The sequence below is a fragment of the Varanus komodoensis genome, unplaced genomic scaffold (assembly GCF_004798865.1).
Source record: "Varanus komodoensis strain SLA01 unplaced genomic scaffold, ASM479886v1 scaffold57, whole genome shotgun sequence".
Taxonomy (NCBI): Eukaryota; Metazoa; Chordata; class Lepidosauria; order Squamata; family Varanidae; genus Varanus; species Varanus komodoensis.
Window position 1 is genome coordinate 616589 of NW_025336182.1, and position 21107 is coordinate 637695.

Sequence of the window (21107 nt, forward strand, 5' to 3'; positions counted from 1 at the left end):
GGCTGGTTTGAAATTGACAAGGTCAATCAAGCAACCTGCAGTGTAACTCAGTCTCTAATTAAAACCAGTGCAGAAAAACTCGCTTGCCTGGACCTAGCCAGTTTGAGCCCTACAAATGAGAGTTCCACCCACACCTCTCGCTAAGGGAAGCTTTTTAGAGAAGGTGATTATTTCAGCCTTGAAGATAAGCTTTTCAGAGACCTTCTTCCAACCACCTGTGATGCAACGGTTTCTTCACTACGGAGGTTTTACATGGGAGTATTTTGGATTGGCCATTTCATTCCCTTTTCTCAGATTACTGGTTTTATTTCTCTTTTTGGTAGACCCCTTTGCTTGTTTAGAAGGCCGTTTCATGGATTGGGTGGAGGGTGTGCAGCCTCTGCTGATGAGGCCATGCTGCCCTTGAAGGGGCAGGTTCTGAGCTGTGGAGTCCTCCTTGGCCATCTCTGCCACTGGAAGCACAGGTGGCCTCGGTGGGATGGGGTGCCTCCTACCGGCTCTGTCCCTCGACGGGTTGGGATAGCCTGGCTTCTGCAGTCTTTGCTCTGGTCATCTCTGAACCAGACGACTGCAGGGAACCTTATGGGGGGGGGGGCGCCCTGAAGGCCACTCAGAAGTTGCAAAGCAAGCTTGCCAGACGATTAACTGGGACCAGAAAGGAGTGCATTGTGCCAGTTCTGGCCCACTTGCACCGGTCGCCTACCTGCTTCCAAGGCCAGCTCAGGGTGCCAGTCTTTGCCCATGGAGCCCTACACAGCTTGGGGCCGCAACACCCATGCCTCGCTTCTCCCAGTGGCAGCTGGCTCAGGATCCACCGCTCCTCATCGGAGGCCTTCGTCTGAGTGCCACTCCGCTCAGGCAGTGGCCACAAGGAGGGGGCCTTCTCTGAGGAGGTCCCCAATCATGGAACCCACTCCCCAGCAGGCCCACCAGCACCCCTCCGGCCCACTTGAAGCTGCCCCTCTGTACCAAGGTGCAAGACAGCTCTGAGCACCTGCTCTTAGCAGGCTTACTCTACAAGCTTCTCTTGGTTATTTAAGCTGTATATATCTGGCTTTAAAATTCTGCAGTGACATTTCTATGAATTTGCATTGTTACTACATTTTATGAATGTCGTAAATGGCCTAGACTGCTTCAGCCACTGGGCAGTATGGAAATAAAATTAATGACATCAACAACAAATATTTTTAATATAACTAGTATTAATAGTTTAATATAACTAGGATGCCTACGCAGTTAGAGAAACTTGCCAAGTATTTGTATGAATACTTGGCAACACACAAATTCCCCTCTGGGAGGAAATATCAAGATATTTCCCGCATGGCCCCTTCAGCGGCAGGGGATCTTGGCCACAAAGCAGCACCTCCTCCTGCCCCTCTCTGGCACACCAGAGAGAAGGCCCCTTCTAAAACGCCTCAGCAGTTTTTAGAGGCACATCTATTAAATCCAATCTTTAAAAATAAAAATTGCCACTGTTTTAGTCAATTAAAACAATGTTCATACTGCAACCCTACGTCCACTGACTTGGAAGCAAGTCCCATTGTGTTCAGTGGGACGTACTCCCATGTAAATGTGCACAGGATTATACCCATAAGTTGTGTTATCTTGTAGCCTGTGGGAAGGCCTGCTAAAGGTATCTTTCGACTATCCATGATGTAAAATTCTTCTAACAGGCCCGTAGGGCTCTTTGGATTCCTGAGATACTCTGGCTCCGCTTCGGAAAGGGCCAGGAGCCTGACAGCTCATCCCAGCAGCCACCTCTGCATCACTGAGCTCAGAGGTAGGCAGCAGAAAGAGCCGTCCAAACTGTGGAGGGGGACAAAAGGCGGTCTTGCCTTGTTCAGCAACAGAGAGGCTGCCTACGGCTGCTGGACTTCTAAAACAGCCAAAACACTCTGCCAAAAACGGTGCACAGGAGTTTGAACAGCCTCTCCAGCCCGAGCTGCAGAACTGTAAGTTGTCGCAGGGGTGTGGCTCTGGGGGAAGCCTCAGCTGGGGCAAAGCCCAGGGAGTGCCTCTGGCCACACAGAGCGGTCAGCAGGGCGAGGACCTTTAGCTGCCCTGTCTGCAGTAAAAAGGGGCTAAAGTACCTCTGCAGCAAGATCTCAATTCCTCCCCCATCCCTGCAGCCACGCTTTTCGTGCCCCTCCCAGTCTCCAGGTGGCCAGGAAAGCACAAAACATGTTGCTCTCCTCCTGTTCTTCAATGGGAAAAGGAATTCTGAGTGACTTTATTATTTATTATTATTATAACATTTCTATGCCACCCCCAGCCGAAGCCTCGGGGTGGCTTACAACACAATAAAATACATTGACTTGACTGCTAGCTCCTCTTAAAATGCAGGGGGAAAACTGGGGAGGACATGAGAGCCTTGGGCTGAGCCAGACACAGACATGCCTCCGAGGCCGGGAGTGCACGAGCCCAACCTGTTAGGTTGCCATGTTGTGCAAATGGACTGATTCCGCGAGGCTCACCATCCCACACCTGTCTCAGTGCAGATGTCGACAAGCACAGGTTAAAAAAATAATTTTCACAAACTTCTGCAAAATTCAGACAAACAAAACCCTTTCTTTAAAAAGTCTGACATTCCTAGGCAGCCTCGGTAAGGTGTCACTGGGGCCACAGTGCTCACGAAGGGGTTCGGAGGTGGCTCTCACAGCCGCAAGCAGCCAGCAAGGAGAGCGCACGGGAGGCTGCAGGCGCCAAAGAGCTCAGGAGCCCAGCTGGGCCAGAGTCCCCCAGGACACCACCAGGAAGACAGCCTTGTCCCCCGCCAGGCATGCCGTGGGGGTCTGTGCAGAAGCCAGTCCTGTGGGGCATGCAGCCAGGCAATCCGACAAGACGCAACTGGGGTCAGAAAACCCAGCTGCCACACTCGCGGGGCAACCGTGTGGGGGTTGCTGAAGCAGGCACTGCTGAGCTTCTTGGACCCAGCTGCGCTCACAGACCGGGGGCTGCTGACCCCCACAACCTCTTCGGTTCACAGTCCAGTGTCACACCACAGCTCCTGTCACAAGTCATCTGTGGTTGACAAAGCACGGCTGGGTAGCAGAGCGGAGCCGAGACAACATTCCCGTGGCAACCCGCTCAGCCCCGTCACGGGCGATCGTGTTGCCCAAAACCACGGAGGGCCCAAGCAGATGTGCCTCCTCTGTTGGTGCCACCACAGCCATTTCCAGAACCAAAAGCTTCTTGTTGCGTGGAGGGGAGGCGCTGAACCTGGCTCCCCCAGGCTGTTTCTCCAAGCTGGTGAGCTGCCTGGGGCAGCACTGAGAGGTTCTGTCCCGCAGCAGCTTCTTGTCCTTGGGAGGAAACCAACATGGCTGAGGAGGCCGAAACACGTCTCCGCTCAGCTGACGTGCAGTGCAGCCGCACGTGAACTCACTTACCCAGATCAGGTGCGGTTCTCCATAAAGCGCCACTCTCCCTCTCTAGATCCTTCTGCGCAAAGCTGCATGGAGGTTGCACATTGGGCCCCTGGAAATGTGGATCCCCTTTTCGGATTGTGGGAGCAACGGGGCAGCGTGGGGGCTCCATCGGGGCAGTCCCAACAGCCAACTCGCCACGGAGACTCCACAAAGCCAGGTATGTGTCAATCTATACCCACTTATGTGTATGCAGTGCACGCGGGTGTGCGCGTGTGCGTGCACGGGAGAGCGTATCGTTCCGGGCAAAATTCAGTTCCCACTGTGAGGGTTGTTGCTGAAGCCAAAGAGAATGAGGGAGTCCGAGGAGGCTGGCGAATAGCGCCTCACCCTGCTAGTGCCAAGGCCCGGGGTTTCCGCCCGTGCGTCCCGGCTGCAGTCGGCCCCTGCGCAAGAGCCACAGGCTCGTCCCGCTCCCTCTGCCAATGCAGGGCATCAAGCGTCCTTGCACTGGAATCCCCGTGCGGATCCCAGCTGGGATCCTCTTTTCCAGGGAGCCCCATCCCACGGGAAGTCTGGTTCCAGCTTCACATCAGGAAGAACTGCTTGCCTGTCAGAGCGGGAGGGGAACACAGCCTGCGACTGAGGGGGGTCAGGCTCTTCCACCCTGGAGGCACTCAAGACGCAGCTGGACAGCCACCAGTCCGGAAGGCTTCAACGGGAGCTGCGCATGGGGCTGGGCCAGGGGCCCAAAACAGGCCCCCAGCCATCCTGCAAGACGGCAGGCAGGGTGCTGCCTGACACCCGGCAGGCGCAGGTCCCGAGGTCTGCAGCCCCCTGCCCCCACGGCACAGGAAGGAAGCCCCTTCCCCAGCTTGCATGCGCCCACAACGACCCTCGAACGCGTCCTCGGCAGCGCGTCTACTCACCCACAGGGCTTGGGCAGGCGCCGTTTGTACTGCTGAGGTCTCCTCCAAGCATTGCCCCTGCGCAGAAGCAACCAGCAAGCTGAATTAGGGTTCCGATCCGGAGCTCGACCGGCAAGCAGCAGCCTGGCCTGCCACGCTCCACACCCGTGTTTCTCTTACTGGCCTCCTCGGGCTGCCCAGGAAGCCCCCTGCCCTGAAGCATCCTTTGCCGCCTGACAACTGGAGGCTGGCAGGGGCTCCTCCTGGGAAGGCGGCGGCTCAGTCTGCACAGGGTCCGTTTCCCCCCGCAGTGAATTGAGTGCCACAGCTGCACCCAGCCAGCCTCCCGGAACAGCCCTCGTGGTCGTGGCCGGCCCCTCACCCAGACCTTGGTCCACCCGGGGGGGGTCAGCCACTCTCACGGAGCCAACGCCAGCCTGCTGCTGCCCGAGCGAGCCACGCCCCCCAAGTCAAGGGCTGCTGGGGGGCCCGGGCCACACACTGGGAAGGCTGAGGAGCTGCAGTGGCCTGCCAGATCACACCAGTCACGTGCGCCAGGCCACGTGGGCTGCAGCCTCCGGGTGGGGTGGATGCGGCTGCTGCACACGGCACCTCGCGGAGCCGTTCCACAGGCGAAGGAAGCGGCAAAGCCCTGCCGTGTCTTTAAAGCATGTCCAAGCCAGGGAGGGGGGGCGCCTTTTGTTCAGTCGCAAGGTCCCACCCGACCCGTCACGACCCCACGGGCAACATTCCTCCAGGTTCTCCCATCCTCCACCATTCCCGCAGAATACGCCCAGCCCCACACCTGCCTCCCCAAGGGACGCACGAGCTCTCCTCAGAAAGCGGAGAAGCTCCTCCAAGCTGCTCATCTCTTCTTTCAGGGACGGCCTTCTGCATCCCCCGAAGCCAAAGCGTCCTGGACGGGTCACAAATGGAGCTCTGGCTTCGGTGTGCAGAATCCTACCCTACGCAGTGACTCAGCTGCTGAGGTGCGACGAAATGCTTGTGAACGTTCCTACTGCTCAGACCGAGAAGGGTCTGCCATGTGTGGATGGAGCGTGAAGCGTGTGCATACACAGGTATCCCTGGCGGCTGGGTGAAAGAGGGACTTGGCGCATCCCGAAATCCAAAGTATAAATCAACAAATGAATGCAGGCCTCCAGGTGAGGCATGTGGACCACGGAAAGCAGAAACAGCCCCCAGCAGGCCCTCAGCCCTCCCAGAGCCAAGCCTCAGCACCGCAACGGAGCCGCATTCTGCCCTTGCTTTCTCCTTTTGCCCCGTTACTCTGTTCTACCGGTGCTGCACTTTAGATACAACTCCCTTGGGGTGCAGAAGGCACTGAATGCATTTTGTGGTGCATTCCTTCCAGCCTGGCAATGGTTGTCACCAGAAAGCCAAAGCCCCCGAGAGCTGAGCACCCAGAACACACCCGGCAGCAGGAAAGGAGACCCTGTGTGGGTCTGGGCAAGCCATGCGGGGTGGAGAAATCTCTCACCGAACTGGCCTTCCTAAAAGAAGTGGCTCAACCTGATGTTTCTTGGGGAGTGAAAACCCCGTCCCACGCGGCTGCCCATGGGCTGCTTTTATGCCTTTCAGAATTATTCCCATGCTTGAGGAATGTTTGCTTAATTCGCCCAAAGTAACAAGAGCCTTTTTCTTAGGTTGTCCTGGCTTTTTGTCTGGGGATGCAAACAGATAGTCCTTCTGTCCTAAAAGATTTCTGCCTGTCTTTCTAAAGAATGGTGCTACCTGCACTGGCTGGTCTCTGGGGGAGGCCTGGGGAAACGGCGCTCCGCTGGAGGGCTGGCTGCTGTGGCGACAGGAGCCGAGGATCCGTCAACGAAGAGGTCACCAGGGACTGCGTCACCAACGATCCTCCCGGGCTGCTGAACTGCAAGGCGTTCTGGTTGGTCACTGGAACCGTAACAGGCATGGCAAAATTTGGAGCTGGAACAGCAGACTGGAGGGGGGGGGGCAGGAGACAGAAGCAGAGATGTTGAAAGCAGAAAACTCTTCGCAGTTAAGCTCAGCTCGCCAAGCAGCAGTCGCAGCTCATAAGCCCAGGTGCTTCCCAGCTGGATGCTTTCCATGGCCAGCCACACTTCCTGGGGGACTCCAGGAACAAGAAAACCTCTCAGGTCAGTCAGCTTTTGTCCACATGGTACATTTCAAGAACTTTTGATTACTAGGAGTCAGCATGAGTTAATCAAATACAAATAATGTCAGACCAAATTTATCTCTTTTTGCAATAGCCAACGACAGTAACAGAATAGATCGCAGGGATGCCTGACACAGTCTATCTGGATTTCAGCAAGGCACATCAGGAGTCCCCCCCATCCCTTCACGATGCCTGCAGGTGGGCAGGTGGTGGCAGGGCTGAGAGGTGGGTCTGCCATGGGGTGAAGCTGTGTGCAGAAGGCCGCAGCCCTGGCCCCACGCAGCCGGCTTTCTCGTAGAACCAGCGCGCACCATGCCTTGTGGAAACGAGCAATGTCAGTGAAGGAGGTTGGGGGTGTCTCCCAAATGTGGCCTGGATCCTTCAAAATCCAAGGAGAGAGCAAACGGGAAAGGGAAAAGCACAGCGGGAAGGGGGACGGGGGGAGGGGGGAGGCCGCTTCCCTGCACGAGTGCAAAGAGAGGCAGAGTGGGCGGGATGGCAACCCCAGGCCACATCCAACTGTGCGAGGCAGGGACCGTGGACTCCTGGGGCGGGCTGGGCACCACTTCCGAGGCCCGGCACCCGTCTGCATTGTGCCCCCCCACACAAAGTCAGTGCCCACGCCGAACACGCAAGCTTGCGCTCCTTGCCCAGTACGGCCGGACCAGGCAACCGCTCTACTGCCCTCCATGCCCACTGCCTGCCAGCAAGGCTCCTCCTCGCTGCCAAGGATCAAGCCCCTTGCTCCCCCTCACTCGCTGCCGGTGCACAAGTACCACTGAGGGTGAAACCAACTTCACTTAAAATCCTTCCTCGCCAGCAGCATCCTCCTCATTTTGCTCTAGATAATCAGGGCCTCACAGCATGCAGAGGGAAAAGTCAAGACAGGGACCCCGTCCACCTCGGAACGCGTGCGGGAAAGATGCGGCACGAGGCACCCATCTCCAGAAGTGGGGCTGGCCCCAGAGCATGGAGCACTGTGCACACGCTCCCTCCTGCAGGACAGAGAGGGCCGAGCTGGACTCCCCCGCGCAGGCCTGCTCGAGCAGGCTGCAGGGCAGGGGCAGCGGGAGATGCAGGCCCCTTCGGTGCCCCCACTGAGGGGCCGGCTTTCTGTGGCACCGTCGCCCGCAGTGCCGTTCCAGCAGGCTCGATGAGGAACTTCTGGGCCAGCGGGCCATTCTGGGAGTGGGACCCCCAGCTGCTGGGGCCTGAGCATCCCATCTTCCTTGCGGGATGCAGCTTTCAAGGAGAGCGCAAGCCGGAGGACAGGCCCATAGCACTCCTGTTCCTTCCAAGCCATGCTATTCTGGGAGCTTTCTCATTAAAGAGCTGGCAAAAAGGTGGGGTTGGTAACAGCTGCCCATTTCCGGGTTCTCTCCAAAATGCCAGCCATCCCTCTAAATGCTCCCAAGCGGCCCAGGGAGCCCGAGCAGCTGGTCCATCCTGCGCCAGCCCCGCACCACATCCACGGCCGGCTGGCCCGCCCTTTGCTCCGCGGCACTCCTAAGCCAGGGCATGGGCCTTCCCCTGCTCTTGGGCGGGGAGGTGCTCTGCAGGACACGGGCCCCCAGAGGGGCTGGGGAGGGGGGCAAAAATGGTCCGGCAGACGTCCACCCTCGTCTGACAGAGGCCAGTGAGAAACTAGCCCACTATGCTCGGGAGCAGGACTGGAGGACAGGAGGGCTGGGAAGACGCCCGATTCTGGCAGACCTCACGAGGCCGGGGCACTTCAGGCACACATGGGTTCCGTAAAGCCTCCAGTGCGGCCTCCACCTGAGAGCCACTTCCTTGTGAGGCAGCAGGACTGAAGCCCAGCCTGGGCAGGTCTGTGGCTCAAAGGAAGGCGTGTGCTGCAGGCCCTGGGTGCCTAGGGTTAATTCCTGCCCCCTCCAGGTGCCCATCAGAGGAGGCCCTTTCCGGCACGAAGTGGCCAGGCCGCCTCTGCCTGAGGGGTGCGAGGTGCTCGTGCTCAGGACTTGCTCTGGCCCAGGGGCCCCTCTGGCCCTGGCACCTAAGCTGCCCAGAGGGCCTCCCCCCACTCACGGGGCTGCTGACTGTTCCCAAGAGGCAACCTCGGCTGGTCCCTCGGCAGCACAGGGCAGCCACTGTCAGCCAGGGACATGCCCAGCCTAAGCACCAGCCAGGCAAATTAGAATAGTTAAAATGCAAGAGCTCCACTCAGGTGGTGCTTTTGATTAGGAGTTAGTCCAGCCACGGGTTAGGGTTAGTTCTCTGGAGGACTGCACACTCAGCTTTCTCCTTCCAAAACCAAAGCAATGCAAATATGCTAATTCAATCTTGGATGGACTGTGCTGTCTCGATTACGATCTCTTGAGAGCTGTTTTCTGGTGACAGCATATTATGATCGGCACTGAACTCTTACTGTGTATCAGGCTAGCATCATGTGTAGAACAAGGAATCACCCAGTAGCGGGTGTACAATCTTTTACAATATGGGCTTGCATCATTATCCCCCGCACCCGAGTTATGAGTCTTCTCTCTGTCTCTTAGAGACGCTGCCCACTGCCCGGCCACCGGTGTGCGGCCTGCTGGCTTTCCATGGCTTCTGTGTTAAAAATGACTGAAAGATACTGTGCCCTGAGCATGTGCTGAACACTTAAACCAGTAAAAGCAAAACGGCTGTTTTTTCCCTCCCGTATCTATAGGAAGCAGTTACTACCTGTGAAACACCATGTTTTAACCACGAGCATTCTTTTATTTATTTATTGGATTTATAGTCCGCCTTTTTTCTTACAAACTCAAAGCGGCTTGCATCATTCCCCTCCTCCTGCTCTCAGTTTTATCCCTGTGACAGCAATGCCCCTGCGAGGTAGGCTGGGCTGAGAGTCTGTGCCTGGCCCAAAGCCACCCGGACAGCAGGGACTGGGCCGGGTTGCCTGAGTCCCATCCTGTGCTCATCCCCACTACGCCCCACCAGCTCTCACAGTCAGCGCAATCCTATTTATCATGCTGTTTGTCGCAGTCTTTATCATCCACATCCCTGGAGATTCTGGAGAGTCTCCGCAGAAGAAAACCTTAAAGCAATGAAGCCCTTCATCCTGACAGGCCAGGCTAAAGCCCACACTGGGAAATGGCTTGGGAACCTTTCCAAGGGTCCCCTTCCACACAAGCTTGGCTGGGGGGCCTGGGCTGCCTGGCTCTGCCAGGGCACCACCCTTGCCAGACACGCTGCGGCACCGCACTCACACTGCCTTCCAGAGGTCGGGGGCATCTCACAGTCTTTGCTTTGCCTTACGGGTGCAGATTAGCTGAGGCTCTGTGAAAGCCAAACCATGCAAGATCCCCCCTCTTGCTTTCCCTCATGGACAGGGCTGCCAACATTCATCTTCCCAAGAGTTCTGGCCTCTGGGCACACACTGCCTGCCTCTCCTTTGTGAAGTGAGTCAAGTGCTTTTAGAAGACACCCACCACACGGGCCCATGGGCCCCAGGTCTCTGGGCAAGGGCAGAGTCCTTCCGCTTCTAATGGGAAGCAGCTTTTGAAAGAGGTGAAAGACGGTGCAGCACGTCCGGAGCCAGGGGCACGTGGCGTGGGGGTAATGACGACCATCCCGGCTGTTTCTGGCTTCTTGAGAAACGCAGAGAAGGGAACCCCGGAATCCCCCGTCGCTCTGTTCTACCAGCTGGTGAGGAGCAGGCCTTTCTGGCCAGAGCAGCAGGCGGCCCTTGCAGCCCCCTGCTGGTGGCACTCCTGCCCTCGCCGGGACACACAGGACAGCTTGGCAACCCTGGCCATGGGGAGGGGGTCGGCAGGCCCACCAGGCGCTACTCACTGCGAGCCTGTAAGTCTGCATCATTTTATCAAACTCCTCATCAATCTTTTTATATTTCTCTTCCGTCTGAGGCGTCAACGTAAACACGTCATCCCCGTCGGGGCTCTCACACTCTCTATGCTTCTTGTTCAGCGCCTGTCACGTGGCCAGAGAAGGTGTGGAAGGGAGGTCGTTTGGGGCGAGAGGAGGGGGATGGATGAGTCGAACACACACACGGGAGCGGGGGGAGACAAGAGAGAGAGAGATGGTGAAGGCTCTCCAGCTGGAGTGGCGCGCTACTTACGCCGTAGCGCTTGAACAGGATGTCGAGGTCCTCGCTGGCCTTGCGGTATTTGTCCTCCATCAGAGGGCTCTGGTCGATGGAGTCCTCCCCGTCAGGTTCCGGACTGTCACAACCGTTAAAACCTTTCTTTCTTAATGTCTGAAACAGGGATGGGGGAGAATTTTGTTTGGTTTATTTTGTGTTACAGCTTATGGACACGTTGAGATCTCTTCAGAAAGGGGGTGGAAAGGAAAAGACAAGCTGCACATGGGAGAAGTGGAGTGATGTTGTACTGGCCCTGGTCTGCAGGTGCAGGCAGGAGCGGTCCGGTCCGGTCCGGGCCTGGAGCGAGACCCGGCACTGCAGGGAAGCAGGAGGCGAGAGAGGCTGCCGCGAACGGGAACTGCTTGCATCACGGTGGGCTCAGCAGGGCACTGGAGGGAAGGCGTGGATTTGGACTAGGGCTCAGGTCAGATACATCTGGACTTCCGTCTGGCCTCCCTCACTCCTCCTCTTTTTTTCAGAGCTTTTTAAATATGCCCATCACAGCAATACATAAGAAACGCATATATATGAAAGTACAACGTACTGGCAATTGTATTATCAGTAGAGGCAGACAAGGTATCTCAAAAATACGTTTGCAGTTGGATATGCCACCCGTTCAAATGCTGCAGGCCTCCAACCCAGAATAGTACAGGAGGTGAGCATCCTATTGGGGTCAGGAATCCTGACAAACCGGGGCTTCTCACCATGGAACAGGCGTGCCTGGCTCCGCCCCACACCTGCTCAGCCTCCCCATCGTGGGGCGCTGCCACCCCGGAGCACCTGGGTGGGTCTGTTTGGACACAATGCCCAGCCAGAGCTGGCACAACCCAGTGCCCGCAAATGCACTTCAGCCCTTGATTTTTGATTCCAGGGGGTGAGCAAGCCTGGGTCATGCTCTGTTGAGTCGGGCCTTACACTGAACACCAGCATTTGGAGAGAGAATTCTGAACTGAGCCTACACTATTCTGCATAACCACGGAGACTCAAGTTCTAGTGCTGCCAGCTACATTCTGACCATAAAACTCAAGGGGAAAAAGTGAACCAGAGACTTGGATACTGATATTGAGGACGTAGTGGCGATCCTGAGCACTCCAGAGTGACTCTTGCAGCCGGGGAGAGGCCGTGCTCCTCTTTCTTCAGGGTTGCCTGCTGTGGAGAAGGGCGGGTCAAGGCACATGATTTGGACAGGAAAACCCCCCACCCGATGCAAGTTTTACCAAGTCCCCGCTCAGAAGCAGCAGCCCATCGGAAGACTGCCTTCCTCAGACACGCCTCGCACTATATTTTCAAAAGACCAGAAGTGAGTAACCAAGACTAGGGGTCAGCCCTTGCCAATTGCATTGCCACATTTCCTGGAAGTCTTCATGACCCCCTTTGTGCCAACCAAGGGAGGTGCAAGTAAAAACCAGAAACCGCTCTTCCCCATCAGCATGAACTGTTGTCACATGACAGGCATGTTAGGATCGCTCAGCTATCCTATATGCGCCTCTGAGACTGGATCAGGCCCACAGTGGGAGGTCCACTGCGGAACTGCAGTCACACAGACACAGTAGCCCTGAGTGTTCTCCATGTGATCCTGCCCCACAGGAAGCCCCAGGGTCTCTGAGCAAGAGCAGAGTCCTTCTGCTTCTAATGAGAAGCAGCTTTTAAAATAGGTGTAAGACAGTGCAGCATGTCCGGAGCCAGGGGCACGTGGCGTAAGGGTAATTACAACCATTCTAGCTGTTTCTGGCTTCTTGAGAAATGCAGAGAAAGGAACCCCTGAATCCCCCGTCACTGCCCCACTTCTTTCAACTTAAGTCCATTGTTCCATGACCTGCACTCTGGAGCGAAGAAGAAGAGATCTTGTCCTTCCTCTTTGTGACAGCCCACCCTTTCTCTCCTCAGCCTTCCCTTCCTGAGGCGGAACATACCCAGTTCTTGCAATCCTTCCTCAGATGGCTTTGCCTCCAGGCCCTGAATCATCCTTGTTGCCCACTTCTGGACCCTTTTTAGCTTTTCTGTGTCTTTTAAAGCTTGGGTGACCAGAACTGGACACAGGACTCCAGATAAAGTCTGGGGAGTGCTGAGCAGAGGGAACTAGCACTTCACATGGTTTGGAAGCGATGCTTCTGTTACTGCAGCCTAAAATAGTATTTGCCCTTTTTGCAGCTGCATCGCATTGTCAGCTCACACTTAGCTTGTGATCTACAACATTCCAAAGGCTCTTCCGGTAGGTCAGTTTTCAGAAGCCTTCAAAATTGAGCAAAGGCATTGGCAAATGGCGGCCAGAAGGCCCACTGCTGGAGGCAGAGGTATCCTGCTGCAAGCTCCGGCAGACAGGCAGCCTGCCAAAGAGACTCCATCCCTAGAACTACACTTGAGGGGCACGTGGATCCAGGGTCACAAGCTACTGTCCCTGGTGAGCCACTCAAGGCCCGAAATAGGGTCCATCCTTCTCCTGACCCCCACAATCCACCCCCCCACCTGTCACCCCTCTGTTCCTGCTTAGCAGGGCTGGGCACTGCCAATCCCCCAGCAAGGGGCAGGCTCGGCCTTCCTTCTTCTTCCAGGTGATGCTCCAGGATGCTTTCTGCTGCCTCAGTTCTCCCATCTTCCAGCCTGGCTCCTCACCCTGCCCATCCCTCCCCGGCTCGTCTTTGTTCTGCCTTCTGCTCTGAGGCACCATCCAGCTTTGCTCTCATTCCTGGTGAAGCAGAAGTGGGTACCCTACAGAAGGACTTCGCTCCATCCAAAAGTACAGGGCAAGATTCCAAGTCCTTGAAGACACCACCTCTGTGCCAGAGATCGGCCAGCTCTCACCGGAGGCTCCTGAGAAATTTGGCAGCCATGGAATGAAGGGGGGCTGTCCCCCCATGGGTCACTCACCTGTTAAAGAACAGAAGGCAGTGGGTGGGAATAAACTGCCTCGTCTCCCAGTGGAGGGATGTCACCAGTGGAGGCCCACAGGGGTCTCTATTGGGACCAGTGCTTTTAGTGCCCTGGAACTGGGAGTACGCTGAGATGGGACTGGGTCTGCTGATGATTTGAAACTTGTTTGGGTGGTTAAAACCAAGGAGACTGTGAGGAGCCCCAAAGGGATCTCTCCAAGCCGGGGGAAGCAGCACCAAAGTGGCACGGGCACTTCCGGGGGGCCACTGCCAGGCGATGTATGTTGGGGGGAAATGTCCAGCTGCAAGTCTCTGACGCTGGGATCTGAGCTGGCGGTGACTGGTGGGGGACAGCTCAGTGAACACTGCTGGCTCGGCAAGCAGCTGCCGCAAGGGAGGTCAACTCCCTGCCAGGCAAAGGGGGAAAGGAGTGGAAAGGAAAACTGCCAGGATCGTTCTCGCCTCACACAACTCGTCGGTGCAACCGCACTTAGGGCACGGTGCGCAGATCTGGCTGCCTTACCTGCGGAAGACACTGGAAAAGGTGTGGAGAAGGGCCACGACAGTGATCAAGGGGGTGCGCATCGCCCCACGAGGAGTGGCTCAACAACTGGGACTGCCCCACGGAGAAAAAAGGCGAGAGAGCGGAGACGCAAAGGAGGCATTTACAACCATGCGCAGTGGGGAGCCAGTGGATGGGGGGGAACCTTTTCCTGTCCCTCTCAGAGCACTCGAGCCCAAAGGGGCCATGCCACGAAGCTGACTGGTGGGAAAAGGAAGCCAATCGGCACAGTACAGAGTGGAAGTATGGAATCTGTCACCACAGGAAGTGGTGGCGGCTCTAATCCGGACAGCTTTAACAGGGGACTGGACAACACGGGGGAGGAGAAGGCTACCGAGGGCGGTCAGCCTTGCTGGCCATGTGCTTCCATAGTTACCAGAGGTGGTTCACCAGTGGCTGAGGACCTTGGGCACCAATCCTGCTTGAGGGATCCTGTGTGCAAATTTCCCACTGCATGGACAGAGTGCTGGACCAGCTGGACCACGGCTCTGATCCAGCAGGGCTGTTGCCACAACTCCGTCCAAGGCAAGCGCATGTGCTCACTGGTTTCCCACTTCCCAGCCTACGAACGTGCTGCTGCTTCGCACCATCCTCTCTCCTCACCCCACCCGGCCCTTAAATCAAAATGTGCACCGTAGGCAGGCCGGGAGAGGAATCTCGCCCTCCTCGGCCCCTGCTCCACTGGCAGGCACCATGTCTGACCGCGCACAAGCTGCAAAAGCTTCCTCAGCTGTCCTCCTCTGGACACCGACGGGCGACATCGCAAAGTGAGCTGAGGGCAACAGACAACCGCTCAGCCATGCGCAATCCAGCCTGTAGATTCCTCAGTCCTTGCTCATCGCAAGCTCAGGCCAGCCGGGTCTCTTGGCAGCTCGCTCAGGGGAGGGGGGGGGGGGCGAGGCTGGCCTGATCTGGCCTGTTCCAGCTGGCAGCCCCTGCACACAACACGCTCCTCTCCAGGAAGACACCAAGTGCTTTTATGTGAGCAGCCCAAGTGGATCACCAGGCACACAAGGCGGGGCGAGGAACCCGCCTGGCCGCCCAGCACGGGGAGCAATGGGATTCAGCCACCTTTGCTGAGGCAACGGACAGAGCACTGGTCCCAGGGTGCCCAGTAACAAGCCAACCACAGAACTGCCGTTCGCCCCCGAGGTCAGCTGTGGAAATGCTGGGAGGAGGGCTGGCCAGTCACCACACGGCTCGGTTCCCGCCTGATCCGTCCTTGCGGGGGACTCGACCATCCCCAGGGGGAGCCTGCGAGAGGGGAGCCCTTCTGCTTTTTGCAAGCTTTCCCGGAGAGAAGTGAATTCTGCAGTGCCAAACAAGCATGGACAGGGCACAAAGAGTTGCACTTCTTTTTAAAGTACGGACTGCTCAGCTGTAACCACAGCTCTTTGTGCGGTCCTCTGTGCACTCACACATATGGGTGAACATGCCCACACAGAAAAGATTGGAGCAAACCAGAGCTCCCTGGGGGGCACTGTCCCCTCTCGCTGCATGTGCACGGAAGAAAGAAATGGGGGAGTCACACGGGGAGGAGGCTGCGCTGCCTGTGTGCCCCACCAGCCGCCGGGAGAACTGCAGCGATGGGGAGGCCACCCCGCCTCTGTGACCACCATGGCTCACACCACCGGGGGGGTGGCAGGCTTGTTGTGGAGAGCACCATCCTGCAAGGCGCACCAGAAGAGCAGCCCTGCTGAAGGAAGCACCACCTCTTGCCCCGACAGACCACCTAAGTGCCTCCCGGGCAGGGGGCTGGGTGCGGGTCGGTGCAGTGCAGAGCAGCAGCACAGATGCCACAAACAGGCCATTCCTCCTGCGGGCCACCAGCAGGCCATGTGAATGGTTGATCTGAGTGTTGCCAACTGCAGCACCGCAAAACACCCCAAAAGTAGTTGGCCAGAGGAAGGCCACATAGTAAAACACCACAGTTATACTGTCCCAGGAGGGCGGGCGGATAAGAACAAAATGAACTTCGTGAACCCCACAGCTAACATGCTAGCCTGACCTCGAATACAGTAATCAAAGGGACAGTGGAAACTGGTTCTAGTCACCATGAAAGTTGCAAATGTGCAGGGAGTAAGAATATGGCAAGGCTGTGTGAATCTCGAGCAGAAAAGAAATAGAGATGGGAAAAATCTGGTCCTTGACAGAAGAAAGGACTCTTTCTCCAGCACGGGAGGGGGTGCATACATTGATGTATCGATGTATTAGATGTGTATTAGGTGACCTAGGGTATGAATGTACTGGGTGCAACTTTCGAGACACTGCTTTGGGCTGAATGTCCCCTTTTGTCTCCCTTTATTCTACAGTGCACTAGAATAAAGCTGGTTTTGGCTCTAAGTCGCATCTCAGGCTCCTTTTGGCTTGGGTCTGGGGTCCACCCGGGTTTGCCTCAGCTGACTGGCTGAGTTTGGTAACAGTTTTGGCACCCAACGTGGGGCACCAAGTGAACTAAAGGGGAATTTTGCCTCAAAATTCTTAAGCCTTCTCCCTCAAAGAACCTCTTTTTGGACGGGTGGACGACCAGCACTAGAGAGCTCTCCCTCAGCATTTGGGCTGAGGCAAATTTGGCCAGAAACCTTCACCAGCTGTGAGCAGGGCTTGAGGAAAGGGTGGCTGAGAGGAAAATGAGACTGAGAGAGAGCTAACCCCAACAAGACAAGGAGTTCCCAGGTAAGAAAAAGCCTCTGGTAAAAAGGGTAACTGCTTGGGGGAAGACCCGGTTCCAAAAAAAGAGGGAAAGAAAGGGCCTCCGGTTAGAGGCTGGTGCTAGTTAGAGGTCAGCAAGCTGCCCTTCCCTGTCTCACGGCCGGTGACTCCTGAGTAGAGCTGAACTTTTTGGGAATAGGCAAGTTCGAGTAGAAACAGGGGAAACTCCTTGGGCGGAGGGGGAAGTTTTGAAAACTCTTCTTGGTACATTACCCTGGTTTGAGTCCAGGGGGAGTGGATCCCACGTAAGTGCGTGAGCACTTTTGACCAGGGATGCCTGGCAGAATTGACAGAAGGAAAATCAGAGAGGTCTACTGAAATCCTTCTAAAGGTCTTCTGGGGAATGCTCAGCACATCATGGGTCAGGGTAAGTCAGACAAATGCATACGCCTCTGGGTTGCCTTTCGGGAAATTGGGAAAGGTTCAAAAGGAGATTCCATCTCAAAGCAAAAAAACCTAAACATCTACTGTAATTCTATTTGGCTCCAGCATCAATTGGATGGTGGGGCAAAGTGGCCACCTGGAGAGTCTATCAATTTTCAGACTCTCCAACAGTTGCAACTTTTCTTTGAACATGTTAGTAAATAACTCGAGTTCCTGCGCAAGCGTTTGTTACATTGACAATCTGAACTTGCTGGAAAGGTGCAGACTGGTCCCCACTGGGGAGGACAGAGAAGAGAAGAGGGAGAGTAGAACTCACTCTCTCCCCTCCAAAAGCCAGCAGTGCAGCGTGCGTATGGGCTTGGAGGTGGTGGGAAGCTCTGGGGATTCTGTCACCGTGCCTGGGTGCAGTGGCAACTTTCATGGCCAGGGGGGCATGAATGGGTGGTTGAATCCTAGCCAAATGGCTGCAGTTTGGAATCACCAGCCCTTCAGTCCTTCAAACTGGCTACCTCTAGGATCCAGAAAAAAGGACGGACGGACGGACGGACGGACGGACGGAAGGAAGGAAGGAAGGAAGGAAGGGTGGGTGGGTTTCTCAAGCGAGCAAGCTGCTCCCTCACTCTAAGAGAGACAGCTCAGCTTGCCGTGAGGACTCTGTCCATCTATGCTTCGATTAGCTACTCTTGAGAAAGCCATAGACCAGCCAGCCTCATTGTTTGAGGTATGGGGTGGTCAAAGGGCTTGGAATTTGGTGTTTAAACTCAGTTTGTAATCAGTGCTGCTATCCGCTTTCCTCTTCCTCTTGTATGTGTGCTCGTCTGTGCATGTGCTCCTCTAAAGTCCCTCCACTTCTTTCTGTTTTTGTTTTGCTCGATCAAGTTTTGTTCCCCAGGCACTTGGGTGCCTGTGCACTAAGCATTGTGTACAACTCCCTGAAAATGTTGCGTGAGGTGAAGTTTTTGGAAACAGCTAAGAAGATGCATAGTTAAAAAGCAAACGTACAGAAAGACAGCCTGCAAATGGATCTGATGGCAGTGGCGATGAAGGCAGCGCTGCAGCACGAACGGGGAAAGGCAGGGAGCGACAGAAGGTCCCAGCGCCGCCGGTCAAGATTGGAGTTTCATAGGTGAGGAAGGAATAAGTGTGTGATGTGCAAACCGAAGCCACAATGGAAAAGGGACTGCCCCCAGAACAAAGCCTCAACTGTCGTAGCTGCTTTGGGGACTCTGGGGGAAGAATAGGGAACTCATGGGAACATGAGTTCCATGTCACCCCCACAACCCCGGGAGAGAATGAGGGTGGGAGATGAGGACATGGATTTCTTGGTGGGCACTAGGGCAGTCTGCTCAGTTGTGACTGTCCCAATTGGTGGGGGACACACAACAGGGATCCTTGATGATGGGGGCACAGGGCATCAGGCCACCTGCCCAGTTGTGGGGGCCATGGAGTGCTTCCTATGGAACCAATTCTTTTTGCCTTCAAATGAGAATGCCAGGATGGGACAAAGAGCCAGCTGTGTTGAACCACCCTCTCCCAGGGGAGGAGGGAGTTCACCCAGCTTTCTCTCAAGCACTGGCTAAGGACTTGTTTGAATGGACTAGAGATGCTAATGGTGTTTTTACTGCAGTATGTGAACAATCTTTTAATTGCCACTGAGGCCACAGACCAGTGCACATCTGCTGGATTTCATTGGGTCACCGAGGAGAAGACGTAAACCTCACAAGAACAGGCGCAGTATTTGGGTTTCTGACTTTCAAGGGGGGGCAGGAATACCAGTTGCCTCAGGAGAGGAAGGAGGCGGTTTGTCAAACTCCCCCAAAGTTGTAAACACAGGCTTGGAAAACTAGCAGTCAGTGCTTTCTTGGGGCACACATGGCTGTTCCTCAGCACCAGGGCAACTCCTAGCATGGAGGTGCGAAGTGCAGGGGCGGCTGGGGCTGGGGCTGGTCCTCTCCAGCACCAGTCCTGGCAGGCACCTCTCTCCACCCTTCTGTGACGCTGGCTAGCTGGCTGGTATCGTTCCTTCTCCAAGGCCAGAGCAGCCATGCTGGCTGCCTGGCTGTGCCTGGCTAATTGACTGCCTGCAGTGTGTGAAGCTGCGGCCATTGGCTGGTTGCTGCCTGTGGCTTGCAATGGCACAGGGGAAGGGGGGGCTGCTGGTTTTCATCAGCCGACTCGCCTGAGTCTGGACTGCCTGGAGGCCATTGATGCAGTGGACGGACCATGCCCAGGTGCCCCTCGCTACACAGCAGTGAGATCGAAGGGGGTGCCTACGTGGGGACACTACACCAGGCTGAGGAAAGTTCCAAAACCACAAGGAGACCGAAGGACCGTGGAACCTATGGAGGACCTGAAGTTCTTGTTCAAACACCAACCCTGCAAGGGAGGACCAGTGGCGTAACAGACCAGGACGAGAAGAAGCTGACATCAGGGTCAGCCAAGGGCCCGCAACTGGAGGCGGCAAGGGAGAAGAGCCCCGAAGAAAATCAGCCTATTGGGGACCAGGATCGGGTCCCAGTTTGAAGACTGAAAACAAAGAGACTTGCATTTGCTAACGCTAAGTAGCCTAGATAATAATGATGAAGGGAAAAGGGGGAGTTTCTTCGAGCCGCTACTCTGGCTGTCTCTGTGTACTTCTGTTAATTTTGTTACTCCCTTCTACACCAGATGTCCTTGAGGAAAGAAAACAGTGGACTTCCTCATTCCTACGTTTTCAGTTTCAGAGTACTGACTCAGCGTGCATAGAATGCTTCTATTCTGGTGAAAATCCAGCATGGATTTCTTACACCTGGAAATGTCACATGTCTAGATCCTAACCAAAGACCAGGTAAAACTGACATGAAAATTGCAGAAAGGCACTGCCACCCCAGATCAGCCAAAGGAGAGTAATAAGGAAGTATTCATATTTGGCTTGGAAAGGATTCCATAGGTCCCTGGGAAAAACAGTCTCCATGTGAGGCCACTACCGGCAAGGGCCACTGAGGCGCAGTGGTCTAGTCTGGTGGCGGTGGTGGACTGGCAACATCTCTACAGCACCCAAGAGAGCAACGGCCAATTGGCACAAGCTGGAAGAGGCCCCTGTGTGTGAGGGAGAGTTTGGTGCGGCGGCCAGCAGGTAGCTTAGTCTTTGCTAAGCTGGAAAGGTCCTGCCTGCAGCTGGATGGGCAGCTACATGTGGAGGCTGCCTGCTATGCATTATTCACACAAATGGGGCTGGTAAGTGCCAACTGGTATAGCCTGGAACGCACACTATGGGTGCAAGAGAATTTGGTGCTGCCAAAAGAGGGAAGTCAGCAAATATGCCTAGCTCAATGGCCCACATTGGAAATAATTGGCAAATACAAAACTCCACAGAGGAATCTTCTACAGGGGATCTCTGGCCTCAGCTTCACAACACAGGCATGCCTTCCAAACATGGAAACCACCCTGGGACCTATTGGGTTAGTAGCCAGAAGGCTTTCATGACTTCCCCTACAGAAGGACAGGGCACTGGATACCTTGTCCCCAATCTCTAAATTACTACAGACGTCCCCGAGGATGCTTGCCCAAATTGCAGAGAGGTAGTTCCAACATTGGTGGGAGACACTGCCAAAGCAGAGCAGGCTACTCATTTCTCTGTGCCATCCTTCCGCCAGCTGGGGGTTTCTCAAATCACCATGACATTAGAGAATACATTAGAGTGTATTCTCTGTGTTTCTAGTGAAACAGCTGATGCCATTTCAGACATACAACAAAGTTAGCTCAACTTCAGCAACTTGCCATACAAAGCTTCTAGACACTGCATTGTCAGCAAGCCAGGACAGGGTTTGCAACACCTGTAGAAGACAAAACCGTTTGTTTAAAGCATCTCATTCAAAAGCTCAATGCTTTACAACCTGCTTTAAATTTCATTCTGGTAAAAGTGGATTGGGAGGATTGTTGTTTTGGTTCTCCGAGGCTGGCTACAAAAACTGGAAACTTTCTATTTTCATTTTTGTGCTTTTCCTCCTTATTTTGCTTGCTGTTGCTGACAGTGTTTGTCAACAATTATTCTTTTTAATATT

At 55.3% G+C, this 21107-nt stretch overlaps 1 protein-coding gene across 18 annotated transcripts in view; it reads right to left on the minus strand.

Moving 5' to 3' along the window:
• The window catches only part of MEF2D (myocyte enhancer factor 2D), a 175203-nt gene that overhangs the window by 15705 nt on the left and 138391 nt on the right, over nt 1-21107 (minus strand). For 8 of the 18 annotated variants that reach the window (XM_044449087.1, XM_044449086.1, XM_044449085.1 and 5 more), the window contains 4 exons: nt 10513-10650; nt 10230-10364; nt 6026-6236; nt 4295-4351 (listed from right to left, as the gene is read on the minus strand). In XM_044449087.1, coding sequence (XP_044305022.1) covers nt 4295-4351; nt 6026-6236; nt 10230-10364; nt 10513-10650 — 541 coding nt within the window. The remainder of the gene's footprint in view (nt 1-4294; nt 4352-6025; nt 6237-10229; nt 10365-10512; nt 10651-21107) is intronic. The other 10 variants (XM_044449095.1, XM_044449092.1, XM_044449091.1 and 7 more) reach the window with 4 other exon arrangements.